This window comes from Nansenia antarctica (assembly GCF_963989245.1).
Source record: "Nansenia antarctica genome assembly, chromosome: 5".
Lineage (NCBI taxonomy): Eukaryota > Metazoa > Chordata > Actinopteri > Argentiniformes > Microstomatidae > Nansenia > Nansenia antarctica.
This window is the reverse complement of record NC_137690.1, coordinates 34,290,913-34,310,317: the sequence shown is the minus strand read 5'-3', so window position 1 is coordinate 34,310,317 and position 19,405 is coordinate 34,290,913. Positions and strand designations below refer to the sequence as shown.

The following is a 19,405-nucleotide window of genomic DNA, read 5'->3' as shown; positions in this document are numbered from 1 at the left end:
GCCTTCAACAAACTAAGAGATTAAATTACTTTTGGACACTACACAGGTGTCTAACTATGTGTCCTATTGTTGTGTTACAACATTGACTGTCGATGCATGTACAGTACAAGGCCATTCAGTTATCTGGAATAATGATAGTTTCATTCTGCAGTAGAGAAGCTAGCAGATTCATTAATATACTGTCATATTTGGTGCCAATGCTGCTACACTGAAAGTAACAAAGCCTGTATTGTGAAAATCAAAAGGCAATTCAATCAAAAGGCAATTCACAATAATGCTCAAACTGCCTTTATTTAAATAAAACATTTAATTATGTGACAAAAGTAAACCTTCACTCAGGGTCGTTTGCTATAAATCCTCTGATTGTCCTTGACCTTCCTCATACTCCTCTCTTGACCTCTCTTGATTATAGAGGACATTTCTGCAAAAAAAACAAAAACAACCATTCAGTAATAACTACTTTTGATTACAGTTTTTCTCTACTGCTTTAACACAATGACCAAAACCTGAAACTGGTGTATTTTATCTCGCACCAATTCTTCACAATGACAAACACATTTCTTGCTTATCACTCATTTTGCAGCACAGTTAACAAAACACTAAATACAATTCTCTACATTTGGCACAATCTTCCTTGAAAAAAATCTTGTGTTCACATAGAAAACACTACCATTCAGAATGCTCAACTCAAACCACCATTCACGCAATCACACTCCTCATATGGGCAAACACCTGTTGCTTTTGAATTAGCAATCAGAGCTTTAGCAATAAAAGGGCCAAAGGTGAGCTCTCCTGTGTTGATATCTGAAGTATATCAGGGCTGGATTCGTCATGCCAGGCGATACTTCCCCCTCTGCTTGGCCAGGGAGAACATTTCCTGTGATGTGGACGAGGTCTTGTGGCCTTTATGTGTAGAGTATATGCAGAAGGCTTTTCTTTTATCTATTGTTTGAGAACACTTTACAAATCCAACTGTCATTGCTGAGATGTGTATAGTATTTCAGAATTAAAAAACGTTATATTCTTGTATTTGTGTGTTTTTTATTTGAGTATGAAAACATAACAGTTCATAACAGGCATAAAATGGCCTACTGATAATCTGATTTCCTCTGATCAGAGTGTTTTCCATTGTGCACATCAGTGTTCAAACAACATTTCATTTTGAGAAGACATAACATTACTTCGAAGGCAGAGATTTGTGGAGTTTTTTGGTTTTGTGTTAAGAGTGAAGAGAAAATGAGCTATGCTTTGAGAAAACGCGTTAAAGCGATGGAGAAAAATGGTAAAAGGCATGTTTGTTCTCAGAGGTTTGTTCACATCTTCTAATACCAATAAGGTGTGCTACACAGTGGTCATTGGCACGGCTGATATTCAGTCAAAGGTACAAGCCCAGCTGTGCCAATAATCACCATATAGCAGCACATATTTTACATTGTATGTATTTATAAGGAATATGAATGACAGTCATCCAATATGTAATAGAAATAAGGCCATGCTCATTAAAATGACCTGTCCTCCCTAATGTTGAAAGGCACCAGCTGCCACTGATATACTGTATGCATAATATCTTATCTTGTATAAACAGTTCACTGTTGTGAGGTAGGTTGAAACAGTCATGTGTGGTTCTTCATGACCGTAGTGTTGGGTCGCCCTGGGCTCTTTGCAAATATTGAATTTATATCAAATAAATATTCTGTTCTTTTTTACCCTGATATCACTCCATCGGGCCAAGCGATTGCACTACCTTTCCATGCACAAAACATAATATGAAAAACACCACAAATACTGTGTCTGCTCAACAAACCATGGTTCTTCAGCTGCAAATCCTCAACCATGTTTTGGAGACTGTCCAACTTTCCTTGCAAGTGCTTGCATTCATGTCCCGTCCTCTCAGCCGGAGGGTTGGCCACTACACAAACATTTCAACAAAGGGACGAAAATTACTCACTTTGAGTAAGAAGGTAATATTGTATAAAGACTTAATTCTAGACAGTAATTGAGCGCCCTCTTAGTCAGCCATTCTGTTCTCCAGTGATGATATAAACAGGATTGAAGTCAAGTCCTTTTCTATTCTGATGATGGAATTCAATTCAATTCCATTTCATAATCCCAAAAATGTGGCCCATTTCCAATGAAGAATGAACCATTTAGGAGAGGAGTTTCTATTTACTGAGAGGGAGGTTAGGTCTACATGTGTGGCCACAACCCTGATATGACACTGACCCTGGTACAGTACAGTGATATGACACTGACCCTGGTACAGTACAGTGATATGACACTCACCCTGGTACAGTACAGTGATATGACACTGACCCTGGTACAGTACAGTGATATGACACTGACCCTGGTACAGTACAGTGATATGACACTGACCCTGGTACAGTACAGTGATATGACACTGACCCTGGTACAGTAGGGTGATATGACACTGACCCTGGTACAGTACAGTGATATGACACTGACCCTGGTACAGTAGGGTGATATGACACTGACCCTGGTACAGTACAGACTTACATGTGAGAGGGCCTGCTGTGGCCTCAGTCCTGTGGTGTTGTAGAGGTGAGGGACTGGGGTCAGAGGTCAGGAGAGAGTGCACAGGCGACCGGCGGCCCAGCGACCACATGGCTTGCGGGGAGGACGTGAAGCACGGCAGCGGTGCAACGGAAGACACGTCATGGCCTGTGGAAACAGTCGATAAAGCCAAAGTCGAGGAGCGGGTTGCCTTCATAAAATTGTACACACCTCGATCTTATAATCAGGGTTCCCACACCTTCTGAAACATCAAATTCAAGCACAATTCAAGCACCTTTCAAGACTCAATTCTCTCAAATTCAAGGACCCAACACGGCATAGTTTGAGACAGATCTAGATCAGAATTGATATAATAGGAACTATCCGCTCACAGACAACAATTAAAAAGAGAGGCTTGAATGTGTGAACACTAGATGGTCTCTTGCCTTCTCTACCACAGCACAGCAAAACAAATAAATGTGTGAAATATGTGTAAAGTTAAGCAATAGAGAGACTTATTTACTTGTTGACGAGCTAAGTAAAACATTTTTGAATATATATATATATATATATTTAGAGAGAGAGAGAGAGAGAGAGAGAGAGAGAGAGAGAGAGAGAGAGAGAGAGAGAGAGAGGGGAATTCAAGCACTTTCAATGACCCAGGTCTATTTTCAAAAACCTTTACGACCTTGATTTCTCTTTCTCAAATTCACAAACGTTCAAGGATTTCAAGGACCCGTGGGTACCCTGTATAATTATGTTTGAGTGGAGCATGAGGAAGGAGGAAGGAAAAGAAAGAATAGAATGCTAAAAGGTGAAAGGAAGAAAAAGAAAACGAAGCACATGCTTGGTTGAGTTGTGTTAAAGAGGGAGTCCATCCACTAGAGGGGCTGTGACTGAAACTCACTCTGGCTTGAGAAGGTGCTGTTTAAATTCTGCTCATCCGGGTCGGTTGTCCTACGGGGGTGAGGTGGCTCGCTGTACACACACAGACAAAACATGCAATAGGATGAAGCGCAAGCTCCCTCTTTAACACGGACACAGCACGTTGGTGTGGCGTGAGAAGCCTGTAGTGATGTGTTCAGATGTAAAGGCTGGTTAACCTACAGCCATGCTCAAGGCAGTCAGACAGAGAGGCTTCTGGGTGTCTGCCCTGTTCCCTACCTGCTGAAGGTCTCCTTTGTTATTCTGCCATTGTCTTCAGCAATGTCTTTGGTCACTTCATTGCTGCAGGAATCATGTTGGAATGTATGAGATAGAAATAAGAGGGACATTATACTCCAGAAGACAACTTTGACAACAACACGATTAACAGTCTATTTTAAAATTTGAGCTGAACCAGAATTACACAATGCTAAACAAAAAGCCCCAAAACCCTCACGGTTGTATCGAATGATGTCATTTATACAACAGTTAGTTCCGACCAAGTAATTTGATTGGGCAAGAGGCATTCCATGAGTGCTGATATACAGTATAACAGCACTGGGACCTTTAACTATATGCATCACTCCGCCGCACAGATGTTCTACTAAATGACCGTTAATTAGACTACATGTTTGTGTTCAGGTTACTAGGGAACAGTCCATTTGAAGTTCAGTTGCGGAACTATTTTTAGTTTATTTTTATGATTAAATAAACAAACAAATCATAATCTGTTGTCGCTTATTACTGTTAACTAATAAATCGCGCTGTAGAACTGTTGTATAAAAGCAATATCACACTCGAAGTCGTGCTGTTATACTGAATATCAGCACGGCTGTGATTGTCTTCGGTACTCGGCATGCGGCCTCGTACCTACGACCGAATCACTCCCTCTCGTGTGATATTGCTTAAATATACTGGCTGTCAAATTGTAATCTATGACATTTCAGTTTATTGGGGATTAATGGGATCTCCCATTGTGAGAGTGAATGGGGGCAGGGTTGCCAGATGGGGCGGGTTTTTATTTAATTTTACAAGCATCATTGGCAACAGACAGTTTAGGGGGCAGGAGATGGGCACCTGCCCAATAGTAATTAGCGGTTTTCTGACAATATAGGTTTTGGGGCTGGTTTTGGGTGGATTTAGCCGTTTTTAAGACTGTGGTTAGGCTGGAAATTCTCAATCCTATCAGGCAACCCTGAACGGGGGCCAGACGTACAGTGTGGTCCTGAGCACTGTGTCTGGAGCAGACCTCCTCCTGTGTGTTCCTCTGCTGCTGCTGCTGCTGCTGGTGTGTGGTCTGTGGTTCTCTGAAATCACACCTCGAAGCTCTCTGACAAGAGACCTCAACTCCAGGGCAGGGTTCTCACACTGCAAGCGCTCTGGCTTCAACTGACGCAGAAGACACAGAAAAACAAACATATCTGTTTTTCACAACAATGTCTTAATGTAACACAGGAATGTACTGTTCCATATCTGAGATCCTCCTCTACTTGGAATACCGTGGTTTGTGTTTCACCTCCACCCCTCCGGAGCTGAGCAGAGTGATATATGGTAGAGAGACGCTCCCCCGTTTGCCACAGGAATGCAATCGGGGTGTGTTTTTGATTTAGAGAAAGTCAGATGTGCTGAGCTAGTGTCTGTCCCCCCCAGCCCAACAAACATTCAACACGGATGAGTTCTGGATGGGCTGGGAGGTGGAATCACCGGGCCTTGGCAGGAGAGCTCGGTATTGATGTACCGTTTTTTTTTTTACTGCTTTATTGCAACGCAATGAACTTGTCAGTCAATTGTTGGAATTTGGTATGTTTGCTCTAGAGCACAGGGTCTAGGGACAGGGACGGCCATATCCGGCGCCCCTGGAGCAATTAGGGGTTAAGTGCCTTGCTCAAGGGCACATGCAAGCTCCCTCCCGAGATTCCGGGGTGGAACCAACCGACCTTCTGATCGCTAGCCGGCCTCTCTAGCCTCTAGTCTACTGCCACCCCCCCCTTTCCTCTACTACCTGTAGCAGGCCCGTGGAGGTGTGCTGGGTGGAGGCTGGTGCAGCAGTCTGGGCTGTGGGGCAGCAGAGTGGAGCTCGCTGAGCACTGCCTGGGACACGCAGGTTCTGGCCCTGCAGCTCCTAAAGGAAAGTATACAGCATCTGAAACTGGGTACAGTACGAGGGATATATATATATATATACTGTATATACAGTATACTTTAACCACACAATTATATAATACTGTGTACTGTAGACTACACCAATCAAATGACCTTCGGGTACAGAGCCTTTAGTGTGGCAGCCCCCACCCTCTGGAACTCTCTACCCAAGGATATCCGCGACTCTCCAACCCTGGACATATTCAAAGCTGCCCTTAACACCCACCTATTCACCATCGCATTCAACCTATAGTCTGCACGTCAGCTTATTGGTTCTTTCTGCTGTTTTACTGTTTCTTGTTTCGTGTGTTTGTCTCTCTGGCTCTGTTCTGTTTGTCCCATTCCCTTGTAAAGCGACCTTGGGTCTGTGAAAGGCTCTAAATAAATGTAAGTTATTATTATTATTATTATTATTATTATTAGTGGAAATCAGCATGCGAACCAAACCAGTTACCTTCACATCCAGAGCGTGTTGGAGCTTCAGGCGTACAAACTCCTGCTCCTGCAGCTGGATAAACTCTTGACAGTCCGCAAAGCTCTCTGACATCTGAAGAACACATGGGTACATGGGTTAAAGGTCAAAAGCCTATTTCTCGTCAGATAAAGGCGTGCGGTCGTTATAGTACGGCGCCACCTTGTGGAGGGCCGTTTCCAGTGTGGTGACTTTGTCCCTCAGCTGTCTCTCCAGGGAGCGGAGGGTCTCCACCTCGGCCCCCAGCCGCCTCTTCTCCTCCGCGGCGGAGGCCAGCTCCTGGACGTGGCGCCAGCTCTCCAGGCCCTGGGTTCTCTTCTCCTGGGAAAGACAGCGTGAAGGAGAGATAGAATTTAATTAACGTTGACCTTTATTCCACTAAAGTAAGCCCATTAAGAACATATTTTTCTCTGGAATGACGATGAGTTTTTTGGGGTGGGGAAAATCCCTGGCCAGGGTTCAAATTCAAGCACCTTTCAAGACTCAATTCCCTCAAATTCAAGGACCCAACACGGCATAGTTTGAGACAGAACTAGTTGACGAGCTAAAACAGCTTTGAATATAGATATTTTCTTTTAGAGAGAGAGAGAGAGAGAGAGAGAGAGAGAGAGAGAGACGGGAATTCAAGCACTTTCAATGACCCATGTCTATTTTCCAAAACTTTTAAGACCTTGATTTCTTCTTCTCAAATTCACAAACTTTCAAGGATTTCAAGGACCCAAGGAGCCCTGCCTGGCCCTAGTCATGACGGTTGAGGGTGAGCCCTGGTTGAGCCCTGCGGCACACTGAGGTCTTGCCTGGGACAGTTTCTCCATGGTCTCCTCCAATCGTTGGATGCGGCCCTGCAGAGAGTCAATGAGCTCCCGCTTGGCGGTGATCTGCTTCTGCATCCCCAGGGCAACCTTCAGGCCTATGAGAGAGAGAGAGAGAGAGAGAGAGAGAGAGAGAGAGAGAGAGAGAGAGAGAGAGAGAGAGAGAGAGAGAGAGAGAGAGAGAGAGAGAGAGAGAGAGAGGGCAGAGAAAAGCAGAGAAAATCTGGTGGTCAATTCTTATCTGATTCTGTTTTATCGGTGGAGGAGAGAAGGAATCAACCAGAGAGTATGAGAGATTTCATGACATGCAGAGATAATAACGGTCTTCACTTGCACTTAAAACCTTGTGCATAAACACACAAATCTCTCATCTGTCCAGAAACACACAATTCTCTCTCCTACAATCTCCTTGAAACAATGTGTGTCTCCTGGTCGTGGTCCTGACCGTGTCCGTCCGCTCCCTCCAGGGTCCGCAGAGTGCTGCTGGCCTGGTCCAGCTCCGCCCGGGTGGTCTTCAGCTGAGACCTCAGCCTCACCACTACTCCCTCCTGCTCCTCACTCTGGCTGCTGTGGCGCCTCTTCAGCTCCTCCTGCTTCTCTGGAGAAGACCCACGCGCACACACACATGCACACGCACACGAGAACAAGAACAAGAACAATGAGGGCTTGGAGAACAAGGTAAACATACCGTACATGTGTTATTTGTTTTTTCACCACAGCATAGAAACTCATTATTATTCTTGGCTATCCTCTTTTGCTATCGAACACCTAGATTCCCCCTTAGAAACAGAGTCATGGTTAGCGAGCTGGACAACATTAGAGTTACAGTGAATAGACAACACTCTTCAAAGTGTTTGAATCATGTTCAGTCATAGCAGGGAAACCATTTCTGTTATGGCCATTTTTACTTTGGGCCTTTATTTTGGATGATTTGTGCTTAATGTTTTGAGTTCTATTTATATTTCATGATTCATGTTTATGTTATGCTTTTGGTTATTTATGTTATGAATAATGTTTTGTTTGAAAGTTTTTGGTTATAGAATTATTAATGTTTTAGTCGTAATTGATTGTCACGTGGTGAGGTGACATCATAGGACAATAAACCTTTTCATTTTTCTACAACATACAAGGACAGTGTGGCGTGCGTTCTTATCCAACCCGGACTAGAACTGTTTTTCGTTGCTTGGTGGAATTGGTGGCTACCATTTCATCTGACAGAGTCAGCCACAACGGACAAAAAAAAGTCAACCTTGCAGCAGTCTCTCTGCTGATGAAGGGACAAGGCTGCAGCGCTGGACCAGGGAGGAGGAGGAGAATATTCAACTCATTTATTTAAGGCCGTGGGCGATACCTGAGAGGCTGAGCGCCTGCATGCGCTGCACCTCCAGCTCAGCGGTCAGCTGCTGTTTCTCCAGCGTCAGCTCCTTGACGCTGCGGCTCTGCTCTGACAGGGCGGCGTGCTGCTGACGCCACTCCTGCTCCAGCACCGCCAGCGACGTGTCCCGCTGCTCTAGCAGGGCCTGGAGGCAGAGTGTGAGAGAACATTATTATATGTAATAAGACATTTTTCTACATTTAAGATTCAAACTTGAATGTCTAGAGCAAGCTATAGAAACTGATTTCCTGTTGTAAGCACACAATGAAACCAGTTTCTCTACTTGAAGCTTGACATTGGCTAGACAACAGACACATTTAAATGATTACAAAGACCTGATTGCTCTCTTTTCTCCTGACCTGCACCTAGATGGACTAAGCCATCTAGAGCAGTTTTGGACCTTTGTGTTTCCCCAGACCCAGTACTCTAGGACCAGACTAAACCAGTTTGTGGCCTTTGTGTTCCTTTTACATCTTTGTGTCTCTAGGAGAAAGTGGGGGTCGATTCCCCCTTAAACCTTCATCCCCCATCATCTTCCTCAATGTACAAATCCACACCCATTGTTCATGATTGGTCTAGACCTCACCCGAGGGCGGACTTCTTACCTGAGGGTACCTGAGAGCATAAATACTATGAATGATCTGGACTTTGAGAGGAACTTTGAATCTTCAGATGCGTCTGACGAACCTGTAAACTTCCTCCTTCTATAGAGGAAAATATTAAATATCTTTTCTTATACATCTTGAAACGAAACAGGCTGCCTTTATTGATAATTTGCTCTAACAAGAGAGACGGTTAACAGGGAGGGATTTAGCTGTCGTGCCAAAACAACAAAATTATTTGTTTTTATTGTGAATGCTGCATAGTCGATTGTTGAGGAACCAAAGCCAGAGACTGTTACTCATGTACTGGTACGGTCAGATGTTACTCATGTACTGGTACGGTAAGATATAATAAAAGCGATTCTGATTCTGATTAAATCATCCAAGACGAGGCAAAGAACAATCCAATGTGCTGCTTACTGAAAATCCCCCTTCCATCCTCTAAAGCTACCCACGAAATCGGTTACTTGATTTTCCAAGCGTGTCACTCGTTCCAGTTATACAGCTAGCCTATCAGCCCGATAGAGCTCTCAGGTCTTAATCCCCTTGACATTAGGGATGCAACCTCAGCACATATGTTCAAGTCAAAACTAAAAACCCATCTTTTTAATATTGCCATTAAATGACTAAATAATTGAATAAATGAAAATTAATGATTGGAGCACTTTGATTAGAGCTGCAACGTTTGCAGGAAAAGCGCTAGACAAATAAAAAGTGATTATTATTGTTATTATTACGATAGTGAGTGACCTCCCTGACGTACTGACCCTCAGCTGGTGGATCTCCAGCTTGCGCTCGTTGAGCTGGCGGTCGAGGCGGCTGGTGTCCTCGCGCAGGGCGTCCACACTGCGGCCGTGCTGCGCCTGTGCGTGCGCGGCGCTCTCCGCCTGCAGCCGCAGAAGGTCTGCTGCCGTCTTCTCCCCGTCCTCCAGCCTCAGCCTGAGAGCCTCCGCCCCGGCCCAGAGGGCCTGGGAGCGTCCCTGAGCCTCCTCCAGCCTGGCGCGGTCCTGCCGGGCCTCCTGCTGCCTCAGACGCAGCTCCCGCTCCCTCTCCTCCAGCAGGGCCTGCAGCCTCTCCCCCTCCCCCTCCCTCTCCTCCAGGAGGGCCTGCAGCCTCTCCCCCTCCCCCTCCCTCTCCTCCAGCAGGGCTTGCAGCCTCTCCCCCTGCCCCTCTCTCTCCTCCAACAGGGCCTGCAGCCTCTCCCCCTCCCCCCCCCTCTCCTCCAGCAGGGCCTGGGTGCGGAGCTGTTGGTCTCTGGCCAGGCCCAGGTCGGCGCGCAGGGCCGTCAGCTCCTCTTGCTGCTGCTTCTCATACGACACCTTGGGCGACCAGGGCAAACCAGACAAGTTGATAACCATTCTTCTTAAGAAAAACATAAGGTGAACTTCACTTGTAACAGTACTATACACATCACTTTCACGGCACTGTTCAAGGCTTGGTGATTTAACATTAAGACTCAGTTCTCTCTTAACTGGTTCATCTCTTCACAGGTTACATCTTAACTGCTCCCCCTGAGACATCGACTACCCCCCAGCACTGCGTCTCCTGAGACATTGACTACCCCCCAGCACTGCGTCTCCTGAGACATCTACTACCCCACAGCACTGCTTCTCCTGAGACATCGACTTCCCCCCCAGCACTGCGTCTCCTGAAACACCTTCTTCCCTCTATACTGTGTCTCCAAAAACGTCTACTTCCCCTTTGGTACTGTTTCTCCTGTGTCTATAAACGACGACTGCCATTGGCCCCTGGCCTGAGCTAGATTACTCTTCCTGCTACGACTGGTGAACTGATGATTCACTTGCTTAGAGAGCGTGGAGAGAGCGTGGAGAGAGTCTCAACCCTCCGATTCCTGGGGGTGCACATGCAGGATGACCTGTCCTGGAAGGACAACACAAAAGCCACCATCAAGAAGGCACAACAGCGGCTATACATCCTGAGAGTCCTCAGGAAGGAACACAGCAAGCAGGAGATACTGGTGACCTTCTACCGCGGCGCAGTGGAGAGCATCCTCACCTACGGCATCTGCAACTGGTTCTACAGCTGCACAACCGCGGAGAGAAATGCGCTACAGAGAGTCGTGAGAACAGCCCAGAAGATCACCGGCGCCCCCCTCCCCTCTCTGGAAGAGCTGTACAACACACGCTGTCTCAGGAAGGCCTCCAAGATCTCCAGGGACCCAACCCACCCTGGGTACGAACACTTTACCCGGCTGCCCTCGAAAAGGCGGTTCAGGACCATGGCCGCAAGGACAAACAGACTGAAGAACAGCTTCTACCCCAGGGCCGTCCAGGCCCTGAACACAGCAAAGACCTAGGTTCTGGGCCCTGGACAGTCTGGACGGATTGATGGCAGCTGCTGGACTGAAAAAATCAGGTGTAGTGCTGAGGCACAAATATGTACATTTCAAGCCTGCAAACTGCGACACTTTAAATAAATGTGCAATAACACTACGGTATGTGCAATATGACAATCCTAGTCGTCTATCTGTACAGTATAGTATAGTGGATAGTGTACATAGCCTTTATTTATGTAAACCAGCTCCTTCCCTTCTTGTGTTTTTTTTTTTAAAAGTTTTTTTTTTCTTTCCTAACACCAGGGGAGCCATCCCTCCTAAATGTCGTTGTTTGGTACCTGTACTATAGCAATGACAATAAAGACCATTCATTCATTCATTCATTCATTCATTCATTCATAATGTATGGATTGTAGGTCGCTTTGGAATAAGGCGTCTGCTAAATGCCAAAAATGTCAAATGTTAAGTGGCCCCTATTCCTATGTAATATCCAGGGCCCAGTTGTTAAAAACTTAGGTTTGAAGGATCAGATCGAGCTGGCTGATTTCCCCTATAAGACTCCAAATCAGCCAGATACATCTGATCCTGGATCATAAAAAAAGAATCCGAAATCATTCTGATCCAGATTAAAAGTTTTGGAACAACTGGGCCCAGTGGTTAACACAGGGTTCCCACACCTTCTGAAATCAAATTCAAGCACCTTTCAAGACTCAATTCCCTCAAATTACACAGACGGCATAGTTTGAGACAGAACTAGTTGACAAGCTAAGTAAAAATGTTTTTAATAGATATATTTTTTTTAGACAGAGAGAGGAGAATTCAACCACTTTCAATGACCCATGTCTATTTTCAAAAACCTTTAAGACCTTGATTTCTTTTTCTCAAATTCACAAACTTTCCAAGGATTTCAAGGACAACGTGGGAACCCTGTTAGCAGTTTAGGGAGCTCTCACCTGCACCTCCATCTGTGCCTGGCAGTCCGCTTTGAGGGAGCCCACCAGCGTCTCCAGCTGCTGCACTCCCAGACGCCGCTGTTCCAGCTCCTGACGCAGCCCGTCCACCGTCGCGCCGTGGCCCGTGTCTCGCTCCCACAGCTGCTTGTTCTGCTTCTGCTCCAGAACCAGCTCCCCGCGGGCCTGGCGGAGCTCAGACTGACCCGCGGATCAGAAAACACATCACTGAAAACATCACTGGGACTGCCCGGGACGAGGACACTCCTCTGTTCTTGCGTTGATGGGTTTCCATGGATCGATACCACAACCGTGCCACGTTCACAATATTTCACGTCGTACATGGAGCGATTTTGGCAGCTTAAACCTCTGTGCCGAACAACAAAGGCTTGACGCCGAAACACATCCACAGTGACTGTCTGCTGGTGTGAATTAAACACATCCACAATGTCTGCTGGTGTGAATTAAACACATCCAGTGTCTGCTGGTGTGAATTAAACACATCCACAGTGACTGTCTGCTGGTGTGAATTAAACACATCCAGTGTCTGCTGGTGTGAATTAAACACATCCACAGTGACTGTCTGCTGGTGTGAATTAAACACATCCAGTGTCTGCTGGTGTGAATTAAACACATCCAGTGTCTGCTGGTGTGAATTAAACACATCCACAGTGACTGCTGGTGTGAATTAAACACATCCACAGTGACTGCTGGTGTGAATTAAACAAAGTGCTGATCATAATTATTCACTGGACCAGCCCAGGGCTACCAACCACCCACAAAGACACCAGAACTCTACTAATCCATCAGAAGTCTACTAATCCATCAGAACTGTCCTTTTCTGGAGAGTTGAGCACTCCTTCTCCTTATTAGGTACAGCGGCAGTTCAGGACGGCTACGGCGTCATTCCAACGCGTTGCCGTAGTAACGTAAGCAACGCTACATAATCTACATCGACAACATTTGTTTATTTTCATTCGAATATTTGACATGCTGGATCCTATTCTGTCGTCTGGAGACTTCCTGCCGTTGTAGCCCAGCGGTCTACTACGGTGAGAAGGGCCGGTTTGCCGTATTCACTAATACGTGGGAGTGTAAGCAGTAGTAGAAATGTCGTAGATTATGTAGCGTTGCTTAGTGATAGTACGTTAGTACGGCAACGTGTTGGAAGGTTGGAATGCCGCCCCGAAACCGTCGCTGCTTAAAGTCCCTATTGTTTGGTCGCTTAGACCCACTGGGATCCACAAGGTCTTACGTTCCAGCAGGGTGTAGCAATGGACAGGGTTCCCACACCTTCTGAAACATCACATTCAACCACCTTTCAAGCCCCTTTCAAGGACTTTCAAGACTCAATTCCCTCAAATTCAAGGAAAACAACACAGCATAGTTTGAGACAGATCTAGATGAGAATCTAAAAAATTAAAAAAGAGAGGCTTGAATGTGTGAACACTAGATGGTCTCTTGCCTTCTTTTCTCAAATTCACAAACTTTCAAGGATTTCAAGGACCTGTGGGAACCCTGAAGGGGTGTGTGTGTGGTTCATGGCTGGGGGCTGAGGTTTGGGGCTGCATTTACCGTGAGCTGGCGGAGTTGGGATTCTAGCTCCTCAGCCTGCTGGAGCGATCCGTCTCTCCCTCTCTGGGCCTCCTCCACCTGAGACTGGGCTTGGGCCAGCTGCTTCTCCAGAGCCCCCACCTAAGCACAGGGAACCACACCCAAAACCCTTCACCTAACCACAACCGTGTCTTTGTGAAAGGCTTCCATATGATAATCAATCATTCTTCCGTCTTAAGCACAGTATGATTCTACCTAAGCCTTTACCTTGTCCTCAAGCCCCCGCTGGTCGGCGCGCAGGACACAGAGAGCTGACTCCAGGTCACTGGTCTGACACTGATGCTCTGAGGCCTGGCTCTCGGCTTGTTGTCTGGTCAGAAGGGTAGACATGCAGGCATTTGGGCACTTTCAAAATAAACAAACTGCTGTCATTTTAGAGATTAGAGACGTGAATGTTGTTGATCTCAATAGGCTTGTGTAGCCAGCCTTCAAATAAGGAGAACGTTTCAACCAAGTAGTTGACTGACCATTAACCTCTACAACGCTACAGAGCTCTCACTGTGTTTGAGAAGGATGTCTGTTGAATGTACAGTTGTATTACTGCTACTGTATTTAATGCGTGTCTCTCACTGGAGCAACTCCACCTGGACACGCAAGCTGGAAGCACTGCTTCTAGAGCTGCTCAATCTTTCAGTCGATATCGCCACCTCCTGGTCATGGCTGGTAATAAGCTGCTCCATTCTGGGAATGAGCAAAGCAAGCCAAACAAGGTAACATGTTCCCTCAAAGAATGTATGCCTTAAACATATATTAACATATGATGTGTTGGCTCGGACTAACAAATTACTGATTGACTGACTGACTGACTGACTGACTAACCTACTGTCGGTCACAGAAGAGACAGTGGCATGTTTCGTTGACATACCTATCTCTTTGCTCCTTCATCATTGTCACTGCTTTCCCTTGACATTTCTGTTCTTGAGTTCCCAGCTGTTCCTCTACCTGGTATTATTATTCATAGCAACACAAATAAAAATTATAGATATAAATGTTAAAACAGCTATGGGCCCAAAGATATGTTGATACAAAAAACTATTGCATGCATTCCAGAAGAACTATATGCAGGTATGTAGGTAAGACAGTGGTACCGAGTGGTACCAGTACATTCCTTAGGAACTATAAACTATGCTTGCAAGTGAGGGAACAGTACCAGGCACCAAGAGGTTGACTTGACATATCATTTTTTATACAACCATGAGGTGTTTTCCACCAATATGTTCCACCCGGAGATGGGTCTGTGAGAGAGGGCGGAGAAACCCAACCAGGACGAGATCGAAAAACAAGGTGGAATATATTGGTGGCGAACAGCCAATAATGTATGGATCATTTACATATGAGGGATGTAACCTAAATATCCAAAGAGGTAAAACTGTATGATGAGCCGAGAGGTCCAAGAGAGTCGCTCCATGGACCACCTCAAGCTTTGTTATCTGTAATAAAGGCTCTCACTGCGAAAAGTAAATCTAAGTGGGATGAAATATCTTAAATCAAGGCAATATATGCTTGTTTTTTTGTCCGACTGCACTAGTTTTAAGATAACTCTTACTTGTTTAGCAAGTGAACTTTTCCTGTTTTCCTGTTGCCAGATCATTTTGCTTATTTTAAGTAAGATTTGGTATCAAGCATTTTATTGCTTTTTCTTTTTTCCTTGTTTTTGAGAGCTGACTTTTTGCAGTGCTGGTCTACAATTTATTTCAGAGTATTTCAGGTTTAGTCTTTCACTAGTCTCTTTCATTTTATAATGTTAATTAATATATATATATATATTTTAAGTAAATAATTCCATGACAGTATAGCAGATATTATCTATATTAAGAATGGTAAGTAATATCGTTGATAATATGAAGCCCTTGAGAAATATATTTTCAAGTGTGAAATAATCAGCAAAAGCCTTACCAGCAAAAGCCTTTCTCTCAGATGGTGGTTCTCATGTTCAACGTCCTGTAATACTATCTCCACTGCAGCCCCCAGAGAATGCCTGTCTGTCAGAGAATGCCTGTCTGCGTCCTGGCTGAGGTAGGAGTTGTTCCCACGCCGTCTCTCATAAGCCAACAGGGTGGAGTAGACCTCGGTGATCGTCCGCTCCAAAGAGGAAGATTTCTTGCAGAGTGACTTTGCTTTGTCTTCAGCCTCCAACAGCCTGTGGTCCCCAGTCTGCTTTGTAGACTGCAGCTCTCTGATGAACACCTGCATATTCCCCATTAGATCGGCCTGTTTTCTGGTCTCTTTCATTCTAGGTAGACAACAATAAAGAGTGTTAGCTAGGAGGGACTAGGAGCTTAATGTTCATCATACCCATACTGATAAACCTATCTAGAGGTATAGACATGGTCAACAGTGCGAAAGTTCAAGCAACAATTACCGTAGATCTGACATGGCATCTTTCTCCATTTGGACCTCCTGCAACTTTGTCTGCAGCTTGATGATGGACTGGCGGAAGCTGCACTTTTGCTGCTCGTGTTGCTCATGTTGCTGAAAAACCAGGAACATGTTTTGCAGGTGAGGAAACGTAAAACCAACAAAGCATCAGCGAAATCATCCCAATCAGTGGCGTCTAGGAATAGAATTGAATGACATGGCCTGCTATGCTACGTCTGACAGTTCAGCAGACATTCATCCACATCAACAACCAGTAACAGGACTCAGACTAACCTCATTTAGCTGCTTTTTGAACTCTGATGCCTGCATAGCATACTCCTCTATTGCATTTTCCAAAACATCCTTTCCAGGAAAGGTCAAACCACTTCTGACCACCTCCAGATCCAGGCCATCCAAGCCATATGCGAGAGTCTGGATGACCGACTGTCGGCAGGAAGAGAGAACGTCTGAGGTCTCTTCCAAAGAGCCGTCTGTAAAAGGGCGATGACAGGGTGACACTGATCACAGAGAACTCCTTCGATCCTTAATGTCAGTATCACACATTGGAACACTATGGGCCGGTTTCAGAGACAAGGCTTAAGCCTAGTCCTGGACTAAATCACACTTTCAATGTAAAATCTCCATTGAAGATGTTTTTTAGTCTAGGACTAGGCTTAAGCCTTGTCTGTGAAACCGGCCCTAAGGGTTATATTGCCTAGTTGATGTGTCGGCTACATTCATGTTAGTTATCAGATGATTTCTTCATGACCCAGAGAACCTCTTGTCCTCACCCATGAACATGGGCAGATAATCGACGTTGGAGAATGTGCTGTTGGTAAATGTAAGGCCAATCCTATCCATGGTGAGCTTTGTTGCCTGTTCAACCTCTTCTTGCAGCCGTTGGGTCTCCTGAGTTTGTCTTTCCAGCTCACTGTAAAACACAGAGAAAACATAAGAGACATTTTAACACACTTGCCTCGAAGTAAAGGGGTCCATGATGATGCAAAAGTATAAAAGGGACAAGGTGACAGACCTGAATTCATCCAGAGTGTTGTATCGTTTAGGGTTAGGAGAGCCAGTGCCATTCCTAGCTGTAGGTTAATTTCAAGTTACAGTAAAGATTAACCAGCCAACATTAAGTAAGAACCAGACCATACAAATCAAATCAAATCAAATTGTATTTGTATAGCGCATTTCTTACAAGATGCAACTCAATGCGCTTCACATAATAAACATTCTCAGTCAATCAATCAATCAATCAATCAATACTGACAGAGCCGCAAGCAGGCAAAAAACCTGTACACTATGTAGCCAGGAAAATTCCCTTGCAGCCCTGTACACATAGAGCGACTACTAGCCAGTTTGCCTACCATCACCCAGCGGTGGGCCCCCACACCCCCCCCCCCCCCCCGGGGAGCCCCCGCCGCCCCATACACCCAGCCCGCCCCACCACCATACAAGCAGGCAGCAGAGGCTATACAATGCTATTTTAATGTCTGTGGTGTCAGCTTCACATGAAGTAGCTATCGATATTAGGGCTGCACGATATATTGTTTCAGCATCATCATCGCGATGTGAACATGTGCGATAGTCACATCACAGCACCTGCCATGTTTTCATTCCAAAAATAAAAGTATCGTCAGCTGTATGTATTTCGTATGTTTGGGGTTTTTTCATAGCGCTATACAGCTCTGGAAAAAATTAAGAGACCACTGCAAAATTATCAGTTTCTCAGGCTTTACTATTTAAACTAGGTATGTGTTTGAGTACAATGAACACCACGGAACGGTAGTGCGTACGGCCCAGCACATCACTGGGTGTGAGTTGTCCAGCCGGCAGGAACTATCCAACCAGCGGTGCCTCAGGAAGTCCCTGAAGGTCATCAAGGACCCAGCACGCCCACACACCAGCCTGTTCTCCCTGCTACCCTCGGGCAGGAGGTACAGGCGCCTAAGAACACACACCAACACACTGGAGAACAGCTTTTCCCCCCAGGCCATAAGACTAAGCTAAATAAGCAACACACACACACACACACACACACATATATATTGACACGACCACCCCCTGCACACGACACATAGAAGCACATCACACAGACACGTACATATAGACACAAGTGCTATCCAACTCCTGTGCAACTTTCTTCTGAATGTATATTTTGTATGTATAATTCTTCTTACCTTAAATGTGTATAATTCAATAATTGTATCTAATTTTTTATATTTTTTCTTTGCCTTTCTATATTTAGTTATTAGGCTATATTCTATAGGCTTATGTCTGCTTATATGTACCCTAAGTGAAGCCCCCCCCCAGCGGAAGTATCTCACACGATTATACTTGTATAACCGGAGTGACAAATAAACATTTTGATTCTTGATTCTTCTACTGACAACATTTCTACCAAATTCCAAATAAAAACATTGTAATTTAGAGCATTTATTTGCAGAAAATGACAACTGGTCAAAATAACAAAAATACTTTTTAGACCTAGAATAATGCAAAGAAAACAAGTTCATATTCATTTTTAAACAACACAATACTAATGTTTTAACTTGAAGGAGTCAGTGGAGAGTGGTTTTTGCCCTCTGCCGGTCTGTAGCTTTGTTATCCCCAATGTCAGCTGCTTGACCTTGTTCTTATGAACCGCTGTCTTTGAAATGTTAAGGATGGAAGCAGCCTGACGTTCACTGTATCCCTCTGCCAGTAACCTGACGTTCACTGTGTCCCTCTGCCAGTAACAACCTGACGTTCACTGTGTCCCTCTGCCAGTAACAACCTGACGTTCACTGTGTCCCTCTGCCAGGAAAGCCAGGATTTAACCCTTCTTTTCCTCACTCAAAACTTTCCTTTTCATCTCTTTTGTCATGGTCAATAGTTATTTCTTGATTCCAACTGCTTTTGAGGTACTACTAGCACTTTTTGCCATCCAGCTGGTCCTATTGCAAGAAGATAGTGATGACTGCAGAAGTGTTTTTTATACTTTCCTTTGTTAAATAAGATTGGGTTTAGGTGACCACCTAATCAGTATCTCACTAAGTAGAATGAGGAGTGCCTGTGTTGGAATTCAACAGACACGGGAATGAATGGCTGCAATGCATGTAGAGATGCTGGTTTAAGAAATATTTGGAGTGTTCTCTTAATTTTTTCCAGAGCTATATGAACATGAACTTGTTTTCTTTGCATTATTCGAGGTCTGAAAACACTGCATCTTTTTCTTTTGACCGGTTGTCATTTTCTGCAAATAAATGTTCTAAATCCATTTGCATTTGGAATTTGGTAGAAATGTTGTTAGTAGTTTATAGAATAAAACAAAAATGTTTATTTTACTCAAACACATAGCTATTAA

The 19,405-nt window shown here is 44.9% G+C and overlaps 1 protein-coding gene across 1 annotated transcript; it reads right to left on the bottom strand.

Moving 5' to 3' along the window:
* Positions 1-335: 335 nt before the first annotated feature.
* Positions 336-18,056, bottom strand: LOC308157979 (coiled-coil domain-containing protein 158-like; the record flags this gene model as incomplete). The annotated part of the gene is made up of 24 exons (XM_080531572.1): positions 336-421; positions 1,805-1,909; positions 2,515-2,679; positions 3,419-3,489; positions 3,676-3,738; positions 4,652-4,824; positions 5,438-5,548; positions 6,032-6,124; positions 6,212-6,370; positions 6,847-6,959; positions 7,307-7,459; positions 8,213-8,381; positions 9,606-9,914; positions 10,071-10,157; positions 12,088-12,285; positions 13,660-13,779; positions 13,906-14,008; positions 14,269-14,379; positions 14,564-14,640; positions 15,595-15,931; positions 16,061-16,170; positions 16,351-16,547; positions 16,848-16,987; positions 17,908-18,056. 24 exons carry the CDS (start codon positions 18,054-18,056, stop codon positions 336-338), a joined length of 3,399 nt encoding a protein of 1,132 aa, XP_080387698.1.
* Between the last annotated feature and the right edge of the window lie 1,349 nt (positions 18,057-19,405).